Consider the following 10,395-nt stretch of genomic DNA (forward strand, 5'->3'; position numbering starts at 1 on the left):
TGACAACCACACCTCATTTCTACCTCAAGTGCCTAGTGCCACGTGTGCACATAAGACTGAAATAACCAATAAATGAATGAATGGATGTTGAGACTGAAATTTGTGATCAACAAAAATAAAACTTCCTTGCTTTGGGATTTGGGGGTTCAAGCTCATTTTAAGGCTGTGGGCATGCAGACTTGAGGATGTTTTACTCTGAGTCCCATCTAAGGAGAAAGTTGGCATAGGTGAGGAGGGGAGGACGCATAGTCATAGGGGTCCACCTGGGTCCCTACACGCCCAGGAGCCTATGACGCAGCTCCTGGGTGTCAGAAGTCCCTTCTCATTCTCAGCCCTGAGGACTAAGTGAAGGGTGGAGTCTTGAGCCAGATGCTGGGTCATTTTAGCTGGAGCCAGACAGCTGTATAGCAGAGATAGGGTGGGCTGAGAGGAAGTTGAGGAAGCATGCCTGTGTGCTGGCTGGGGGCCAGAGCAGGGGAAGGGGGCCTGGGGGGTGTGGTTTCTGGAGTGGAGATGGGGGAAGGGAAACACTGGGGTGCTTTAGGAAGGCTGCAGCAGGGAGCAGGAGTCTGGACGGAGCTGGTGGGTGATTAGAGATGATGGTAGGAGAGGCAGAGAGAGGGATAAAGATAAGGAGACATGTGAGTATGGAAAAGGAGAGGCAGCTTCTGTGTGTGTCTATGTGAGTGTGTATGTGAGTGTGAGAGTGTTAGTGTGTACATAGCGTAACAGCATGTGAGTGTATATGTGAGTATGAGAGTGTGTGAGTGTGTGTATGTATGAGAGTTAGTGTATGTGAGTGTGTGTTTATGAGTGTTTGAGTGTGTGAATGAGAGTGTGTGTGTAGGTATGTATGAGAGTGTGTTAGTATATGTGAAGTGTGTTAGTATATGTGAGTTTTCCCCTTCTCCAAAGAGATACTGCAGTTATATCACATACCCAATAGGCACCAGGACGTGTGTATGTGTGTGTGAGTGTGTACGAGAGTGTGTTAGTGTATGTGAGTGTGTATGAGTGTGTGTATGTATGAGAATGTGTTAGTGTATGTGAGAGTGTGTGAGTGTGTGTGTATGTGTGCCCACATGTGAGAGCACAGGTGCTCCTCCCTGAACCCAAACTTTATACTCCAAGTCTTACAATTTGCATCTTCTTTTTTCTTGTCACTGTGCTGTGTGCTTAGTCACTCAGTCGTGTCCGACTCTGCAACCCCATGGACTGTAGCCCACCAGGCCCCTCGGTCCACGGAGATTTTCCAGGCAAGAATACTGGAGTGGGTTGCCACACTCTAACAGTGACAAAAATAAGGCTACATCTGGGCATGTAAAGGGTTACCCGCAAGTGTGAGCATGAGTGACTGCTCAGACTAGCCAGGAGCCTGGGAGAGAGAAAGGCAGTGCCAGAATGAACGCGTGCATTTAGGAATGAGTGAATGAAACAATGAATGGGAGTTTACAGGAAGCTCCATGTGAATGTGGGTGTGTGAAAAATGGGTCTGAGATGCCCTGCTGAAGCCCCGTAGCCTATACCCATGGTCTCTGAGCCAGAGGATTCCAGAGAAGTCTGTACCTGAGGTTCTAGAAACATCACACTCTCCCTCTAGGTGAATAACAGGCTTCAGAGGTCAGCACTCATATTGCACCAGATTCTGGGAGGGAGCCTGAAGAGGGTGAGGAGTCTTCTGACCCTGAGAGCCCTCCCTGGGCGGGGAGGCCCCAGACTGGGTGGAGCAGCCACACCTGCCTGAGGTTTCGAGGAAGAGGGGGCGGAAACTGCCCGGGCACCGCCCTCTCGTAGGCTCTGCGGGCTCCCGCGGGCTGCTGGTCACAGTGGGTCTCACAACTTCCTCACTTCCCTAAATGGGCAACTTCACATTTAGAACCCCAGGTCTTCCCTGGCAGACCCAAATGGCCCGGCCAGGATAGGCCTGGGCCCCTAACCTTGGATCCCTGCCCCGCACTGGGCTGTGCCCATCCCCACTGCATGGAGCCATGCCTCCCGCCTTCCTGCTGCTGTTGCTGCTGCTGCTGTGGCTCCAGGGCCCTGTCTCAGGTGAGAGGGTGGGTGGGTGGTTAGCAGGGAGGGAACGGTCTGTCCCTGGACCCCCTTCCTGCTTCTTTTGCCCAGTGATCTTGTGGGGTTGGAGGAGGAGGAGAAGGTTTGGCAGATCTAGTCGCCCCTTACCAGAGACCAGTGAGAAGTTTCCAGCCGAATAGCTGGCCCTGGGGAAAGCTAACCCAGGCCTCGCCAACTAAGATAAAGCCCTGGACCCTCTCTGCACGGGCCCCTTTATCTGCCTGGCTTCCTCAGGACCTCTGGCCAGGGCCACTCCCTTTCCTCACACAACAAGCCCTCCTCCCTTGGGCCTCTGTCAGGAAAGCCCTGTTGGTCCTTTATAAGAAGCATTACCTTATGGATGTGAGTGCTGAACTTGCTTTTTCTTGGAACATTGGGGCCACAACACCCATCCCTACCCCCTGTCCTTGGCAGGGAGGGAAGCAATCCTTGAAGCCTTCTCTCCCACCCAACAGCTACTAAATGCTCTTTGAGGGGACCTCACCCAGTTCTGCCTCCCTTGCTGCCATGGCAACCAAGTTACCATTTCCTGTTCAGTTCTGGGCACCGCCTGTGAAAGGGCTGAAAGGTGGGCACACACGATCACAGTGCCCTGGAGATCCTTTGCAAGGTTGTCCCATCTGCACACCTCTCCCAGAAAGGCCCCCCCTGCCAGGGCAGAAGAGTGTCTCCTTGGGTCCCCCAAACCTGTCACCTGCCAAATAATTGAGTGGGATTATTCTGTTTAATTTGCATGGTACAAAGTGATACGAGAGAAGGCGTTATCTTACTCCAAGCCTCAACTCTAGCGGCAGCTGGGTTGGAAACTAAGGTGGACGTCTTGGATCCTGGGCTCTTTCTTGGCCATCACAGCTCTGGGCTCCGTTGGGAAAGCCTGGAGCAACCTGCATTGGGGAAAAGGAGGCGTGGATTGCACATGCACCACGTCTAAGGCGCTGTCCAGGGGCAGTCCTCACAGCCAACCAGAGACAGATGAGAAGACCTTACACGGTCTGCTCACACAGTCAGTGATGGAATCGAGTTTTACCCTATGTTTATTTAGACTCCAAAACGTCTGTTCTCTACTCTGTGTGTGTGTTTGCAGAAGAGTCTGAGGGTGTTAGAGGAGTAACTGCTGAGGGAAGGTGGGTAGAGGGGCGGAGGGCCCCCACCGCAGCCTTCTCCTTCTTCCTGTCCCCTGGCTCGCCATCCTCTCCCTAGTTCTACCTCATCAGGCTGTGGATTATGAAGCTCATGTACCGCATCTGCTTCCTAGATGTGGGCATAAGAGGGCAACTGATAAGCAGTGAAGAACTGTAGAGTTCTTTGGTTTAAACACAAACGGGAGTTGATACACATGTTTGGACATACTGAATCTATGGGTTTTAGGAAACTAGAATATTTTAAAATTAAACATCAGCTAGAGTGAACTCAGACAACTTGTTATCTAAAAGATGACTAGAATGAAACTGTTTGTGAAACAAATAACTGCTGTTAATATTCTCCAAGCCTGAATTTTCTTACCTACCTAAGTTCACTGGGCTCTGGAATTTCAGAATGATGGCTTGAGTTTGTGTCTATATCTCATTGAGGGCGGGATAAAACCCTGAAGACGGGGCTTATCACTCTCTCATGGGACTAGAAAATGCCACAAAGAAAAGGGCTGTGTCTGCTAAAGTTCCCTAAATGTAAGGGCTAAGCTTCCTTTGTTAAACTAGGGGCTCCCTGTGGGCTATGCCTGTGTCTCCACCATTATACTGGGAGTTCCCCTGTGTGTATCTAGCTAGCCCTGTATCTTCCTCATCATTTTAGGATTTCTCCAAGGGCACAGGACTACTGTCTTCCCCATCAGTCTGGGAACTCCTAGTGGGCAGGGCTAGTGTCTCCTCCAACAGACCGAGAGCTCCCTGGGGGAGGGGGCCTATGTCCCCCTCCATCAGAGTTGGGCTGTATTTCTCCTTTGAGTTCCATGAGAGCAGAGCAATAGCCACCTGCCTCTACACCACAAGTTTCGAGTTTCGAGATGCTTCCTTCCTCCTTCCTCAACCAGTCGTGTCTCCCCAGGTGCCCCCATGGAGCATGTGTACTCAAAATTGCAGCACTTCGAAGGGGAGACTCTGTCTGTGCAGTGCTCCTACAAGAGCCGCAAAAACCACCTGGAGGGTAAGGTTTGGTGCAAAATCAGGAGGAGGAAGTGCGAGACTGGGTTCACCCGTGTGGGGGTGCAGGGGCCACGCTACTTGCTGCAGGATGATACCCAGGCCAAGGTGGTCAACATCACCATGGCGGCCCTCAGGCTCCAGGACTCGGGCCGGTACTGGTGCATGCGCAACAGCTCCGGCATCCTCTACCCTCTGATGGGCTTCCTGCTGGAAGTGTCTCCAGGTGAGCAGGCCTGCTGGGGCGCTGGGATGCTGGGGGGTGTCTTCCCGCCCTGTAGTCCACTGACATCAAAGATAACAAGGATGATAATAATCCATCAGTGGGCATGATGGACAGTGGGATTTTCACAGTTCTCTCACAGACACCTTCATGGGCATTTTACAGATGAAGAATATTAGATGTAAAAAGTCCTTTGTGGCTCTGACCTTGTTCAGGATCACAGAGCTAGCAAGTGGACGGGATGAGATTCGAACTCAGGACTCTTTGTATTTTGTTTTAGTCAATCATTTGTTCAGTATTTATTCACTGTGCCCTGATTCTCTGCCAGGCACGATTCTAGGCTCTGAGGACACAGTGGTGAGTAAAACCAGACACATTCCTGTCCTATGGGAGGTGACAGGCAATAACACATCATCCGACAAACAGTTGCAGATAGCAGTGAATGTTCTTAAGCAAATAAAACAATGGGATGTACTAGGAAGTTCTGTGGTGGGGGGAGTGACTGAGTTAGTGGGGAGTCAAAGAAGACTTCCCTGAGCAGATGACATCATGCAGAACCTGTGTGGGATGAGAGTTTTCTAGTCCTGTTGAAAGTGGGTGGTTCAAAGGGCTTTCCAGGTGGGGAGAACTACATATGCAAAGGCCCTGAGGTGAGAAGAAGCTGGTGCGTATTGAGTATTGGGCAGAGCAATAGAAGATGAGATTGGAGAGGCAAACAGCAGCCCTGATGCCCATGATATGGGGGTCTGAGTTTTATTCTAGGTACAAGAGGAAGCTATTGGAGAGTTTTAGAGGGTGATATTGTGCCTTGACCTTAAGATGATCAAAGCTCTCTCTTTAGCATGGAAAAGAGAGGAGGTCCAAGAACGAAGCCTGCACTCTTTCTACATTTACAAGATAGGAAAGGGTGAGGAGCCAGACAGAGAGCCTGCAGAAAGCTGCCAGTGACTGTGAAAATTACTTTCCACCCTTCCCGGTTCCTCTAAGCCAACTGCATCCCCATCTTCTGTTGGGTCTGAACTTGGGCAACTGCCATCTCTAAGATGCAGAGCAAATCTCATGCCTTCCTTCTCCAGTTCTGCTTTAGCCCCAGGGAAGTAGTCAAAACCAGTTTACTGAAGTCTTCATTTGTAGGGACACAAACATGAAATTGAGGGCGGGAGGAGAAGGGGATGACAGAGGATGAGATGGTTGGATGGCATCACTGACTCAATGGACATGAGTTTGAGTAGGCTCCAGGAGCTGGTGATGGACAGGGAAACCTGGCATGCTGCAGTTCATGGGGTCACAAAGAGTCGGACACGACTGAGCGACTGAATGGACAGTAAACGTGAAATGGCTTTCCCCTTAGTGTATCTTCCCGCTGCACTGTTGGGTCTCACTTTCCATCTCTGGACCACACTTTGGGGAGATTCCAACTTTGCATACCTTACTAGGAAATGAAAAATCTGCAAAACTTCTACTCTTCCACTGCATCTTGAAAACTGAGCTTTCTGGCCCCAGGCACCTGAGGTGGGAAAGGGGGACAGCTGCTGTCCAACCTCCCTCCTTCATCACAGGAGGTAGGGGAGGAGGGTTCCTCTCCATCATCTTCTCCTGGTCCTGTACCTCCCGACCCGTTGGCATACTGAGGTAGGGATGAAGGTGAGGGAAACGGTTGCGTGACCTCACTGACCCTGCAGGAGGTCTCTCTCTCTGTGGACGTTACTCCTTTTCTGCCCTACTGTTAGATCCTCTGTGGCCAAGTGCTGGCTCTCCCAGGGCAGCTGTGTGTGTTCTTTGAACGGGTCCTTTGGGGGTCTTCACACTGCTCACCAGGATGATTTGGGAGATCTGGCTCCAGGTTGGCCTTTTCCCCTATCCCTACCTCACCAATTCTGCTTGTTCCGGTTCCCTCACCTAGAAAAATGGGCACCTTCCTTGGGGAGGCCCTCAGAGAGCGTCCGTGCATGCACGGCAGTGGGATGCAGCCACAGCCCTCTCCCCACCACAGCACCCCTTTGTCTCTGTTCTCCTGTTTCCTGATGAGATCGGCTCAACACTGCTCCCTAGACTGAGCCCTCACAGCTCCTGCCTGCTCCCCTTCCACCAACCAAACTCCAGCCTTCTTCTAGAAAAGGGGATGGTGAAGGCCTGCCCTGACGCATGGGGTGGCGGGACCAGTTCGGGTGTCTCTTAATAAGCCCCCAAGGAAGTCATTTGACCTCACTGCTCATAGTGTACTTGGGAATCGAGGTCTTTGATGCGTCCTCGTCCTCATCTCCGGATCCCAGTTGCCAACTGTGGAGCAACTGGGAAAGGTCACATTCAACGTCAGAGCAGAGAAATCTCTGACTTACAGGAATGAGGAAGGTCCAGAGAGTGACAAGAGAGGTGGGGGTAGGGAGGGAAGTGTCCTCTCGTCCCCGTGGCCAGACAGGGGACACTGAGAAACTTGGGAAATACTCTTCCTTCTTTGCTGTGCCTACTTCCTCCTCCTTGACCTCACCCTCTGGACACACACACACATGGTCCCTCAGCAAAGCAGGGTCCTAGGTCCAAGGGACAGCCTCCCCACCACCCCAGTCCCCAGACAAGCGTGTGGGCTGCCGTCAGCTGCTTCCAGAACCAAGACCCCAACCCAGACTCACCTTCCTCCCTTTCTGGTCCCTCAGCCTCCATAACCAAGGGAAACACTCCTCTCACGAAGCTGCCCAGCATCTTCCAGAGTGAAACAGTCGTTGCCACAGGCCCAGCGCCCACCTCAGGCCCTGGGAGCCCTTTCATCAGCCGAGGGACAGTGTTCACAGCTGGACTCCTCACCTTGGCCAGACCTCTGCCTTCTCCCACCTCAAGGAGCACCAGACTGACTTCTGTGATGGGCTCCAGTTTCTCCAGCACTAGCCTGTCCACCACGGGGCCTGGGAGGGCCACCGGGTCCCAGACTGCGACTGTGTCTCCCAGCAACACCCGAGCCTCCGCTGCAGCCCTAGGCTATACCTCCACTAAGGCCGCGCACCTCTGCACCGTGGGAGCCCCCACCATGGGAATGTGCCCCACCAGCAGAACTCTCCTCAACCACTTATTCCCCAGCAGGTACCTGGCGCGGGGGCTGGCATCGAATGCCGTTTTCCCAGACATGGGAACAGACCGCCTGAGCAGACCGCAAGGTGCAAATGTCACAGCAGAGCAGCCCCTGTCGCACTCACCACCGTACTGGGAATCCAGTCTGGGCTGCTGCTGAATGGGTGATGGGAAGCTGGGACGGACAAGGGACAGAAAGGATGGCGGCGGGAAATGAGGGTGGGGCTGGGTCAGCGCAGAGTCTGAGGATGAAGAGGAGAGGGTCAGGACTGCACAAGGGGAGCATCTCGGAGAGTAGGAAATGGGGACACTTTAATGTGGGTTCCCCCAGGAGTGGACTTGGAGACCAGGATACATCTTGTACTTGGAACACGGGACAGAGCAAGGGGAAGTGAATCAGGGAAGGGAAGGCAGCAGACGGAGCACTTGCACAGGCTGGTCATCACCGTGGGCAGCAAGGGCTCAGCCCCACTGGGGAGAGTCCGGAATCCAGTGTCAGGCAGCCGTGTGGAGGGCAAGGAGGCCGGGGCCTTTATGTCCCACTGTTGGTGGTCGATGGGGGGCTGCCTGCTATGCACGGCATGGAGGGCACCAGCGACAAGAGAAAGCCGTCAGACCAAAAGTTTTCTTAACGGAGGTGCTGATGACTGGTGTAGATGGAAGTGATGTAGCAAAGGGGGATACAGGCAAGGAAAGGGGGATACAGGCAGGGTAACCACAGCATGTGTTCTGGAGGACAGAGGTGGGAAGTGCCATCCTCGGTCACCCTGGGGAGAGTAAGACTCTTGGCCTCTTCTGTCACAAATGGGTGTCTCTTAGAGCCCCCGCCCTCAGCAGAGAGGACTCCCCCAATACTGGAGAGATGCATGCCTTTGCCGGGGGCTGGGGGCTTAGTCCCCCTGATCTTTGAGCACCTCACTTCCTTCTCCCGCAGCTCGGTCCCCAAGGAAGAGAGGCCGTCTCTCCCCGTGGGGACTGGCGGGGTCCCACTCTTCTTGCGTGGGATGTGGGAAGATGTGGGCCCGGGTGGGGTGCCCAGTACTCATCTTCTCCTGGCCCTGTCCTGTCTCCCCAGATACCTTGAATTTTATCCCATGGTGCTCGTCGGGGTGCTGGCACTGCTCCCCATGCTTGTGATGCTGATCGTGGTCTACAGCTTCTGGAAGAAGAGACACATGGGAAGTGAGTAGAACCCAACCCTCGCAGCCCCCCAAGGACAGAGCGCTGGGGAGTCTGACACCCTTTCCAAAGCCCGACTGCCCCCAGTCTCCAGGCGGTCGGTCCTCACCTGCGTCCACTCAGGAGGACCATTCGACACCCAGGAGAGGGGGAGGGTGGGCAGGCAGTGACCGCTCAGTGGAACCTTCTGGGGCCCAGCCACTTGGAAGCGGAGGCAGAGGCAGAGCGGCTGGCCTGGGAGCTTCGGGGGCTGAGCAGGACTGCCCTTTGCATCTCTCCCCGTCCTCGCAGGCTACAGCGTGTGCCGTGACCCTGCCAGATCCTGCAAGGACTCGCCTGCAAGACCGGAACCTCCCTGGAGGTCCGCTTGGTCTGAAGCCACTCAACTGTGGGGTGGGGAGGAGCTTCTCCCAGAGGGGCCCCGGGAGACCCCCAGAAGACTCCTCAGAGGAGGAGCGAAGACGGGGACGTGTCTGGGTTGGAGCCGGGCTGGGGGTGAGGACTGTGCAACCTGGACTCAGGTCTTCCTGGAACCGGAGGCTGTGCCGCATCTACTCGGTTCCCCTGGGCTGCTGGGAACCTGGCGGGGGTGGGAGTCAGAGCATGTGGCGCTAGGCAGGAAGTCTCTGAGGGTTTGGGGCACCACTGAGATGGTTCTCCTGGGAGCCACAGATCCCAGGGGCCCCAGCTAGGTGGCAGACAAGCCCTGAGGGTGCTGTTTGCAGACAGAGAACCTCTGCTACATTCAGCCTCGGAACCTCTTACTACAGAGCTGAGGGGGGAGGGGTGGACAGCTGGGGCCACTCTCTCCCGACCCAGGGCCCTGTCCTCAGTTTCCCTCTGCTCCCCTCAAGCGTCCCTATGCTCCTGGGGGAAGAAAGAGTCCCAGAAGCAGCTTATGTCACAAGGGTCCCACCCCAGAGGAGAAACAGTGACTAAGAGGTGGGGGTCGATAGAGGCCCTGGGGACCCCAGAGCTATCTAAGCCTCCCAACGCCCTGGGCCGAGCATCCTCTACCGGGCCTCCGTGTGCCCCCTGGCCTGACCACAGCTGCTTGTCCCTCAGGTCCCGGGGGCCAGTGGAGCCCACGCCCCCACTGCTGCCTGCTCTGAGAGCCCTTGCCTGCAGGGCAAGCCTGTCCCTAGACCTGCATGCAGAGGCTGACCAAGGCTCTTTCCCCCAGTTCCCACACCCTAGCTCTGGGTCTGTACTCCTGGAAGGGATGCAGGGGAGGCCTGGGGTCCACTGGAGGGGAAGTCATAGCTCAGAGAAAGGAAGGATCACTTCCCTCCAGGGGACTCATTGTTCCCTGGGAAAAGAGGACCCAACGGTGACACAGCAAAGACAACTCAGAGCTGCCCACAGCCTGGAGGAATTCCCTGAGCTGGGAGGGGGCAGGGAGGGGGGATGGAGCCAAGGAGCCTGGGTCAGGGGCGCAGTGGCCAGAGGAGTCTCTCCTGCCCCCCTTCACCCCCCGCAGCCCGCCCTCCAGCTCATGGCTCAGATTCAGCCTCTTCAGCAGCAAAGGCTAAAGAATAGGGGCTGGATTCCTCCCCTAGGGAGGGGTGTCCACCAGCCTGGGGCCACTGGATGAGAGCCTTGGGGTGGATGTAGCCTCTCTGCTCTCAGCCCTGGGTCATAGCCCTCCTTGGTAGGACAGCAAACATCAGAGTCAGGGGAGTGGCACAGAGGGGCCTTGGTGGGCAGCCAGCCCAGGGT

General features: G+C 54.9%; 1 protein-coding gene across 3 annotated transcripts in view; it reads left to right on the forward strand.

Moving 5' to 3' along the window:
- Positions 1 to 1,803: 1,803 nt before the first annotated feature.
- The window catches only part of TREML2 (triggering receptor expressed on myeloid cells-like 2), an 11,407-nt gene continuing 2,815 nt past the window's right edge, over positions 1,804 to 10,395 (forward strand). Inside the window, exons 1-5 of one of the 3 annotated variants that reach the window (XM_010863197.1) lie at positions 1,804 to 2,049; positions 4,117 to 4,437; positions 7,089 to 7,509; positions 8,573 to 8,679; positions 8,968 to 9,037. In XM_010863197.1, the coding sequence (XP_010861499.1) occupies positions 1,989 to 2,049; positions 4,117 to 4,437; positions 7,089 to 7,509; positions 8,573 to 8,679; positions 8,968 to 9,037 (980 nt within the window). In that variant the 5' untranslated portion in view covers positions 1,804 to 1,988. Of the gene's footprint in view, positions 2,050 to 4,116; positions 4,438 to 7,088; positions 7,510 to 8,572; positions 8,680 to 8,967; positions 10,390 to 10,395 lie in introns of those variants that run through there. The other 2 variants (XM_010863195.1, XM_010863196.1) reach the window with 2 other exon arrangements.

This window comes from Bison bison, unplaced genomic scaffold (assembly GCF_000754665.1).
Source record: "Bison bison bison isolate TAMUID 2011002044 unplaced genomic scaffold, Bison_UMD1.0 scf7180017864487, whole genome shotgun sequence".
Classification (NCBI taxonomy): Eukaryota; Metazoa; Chordata; class Mammalia; order Artiodactyla; family Bovidae; genus Bison; species Bison bison.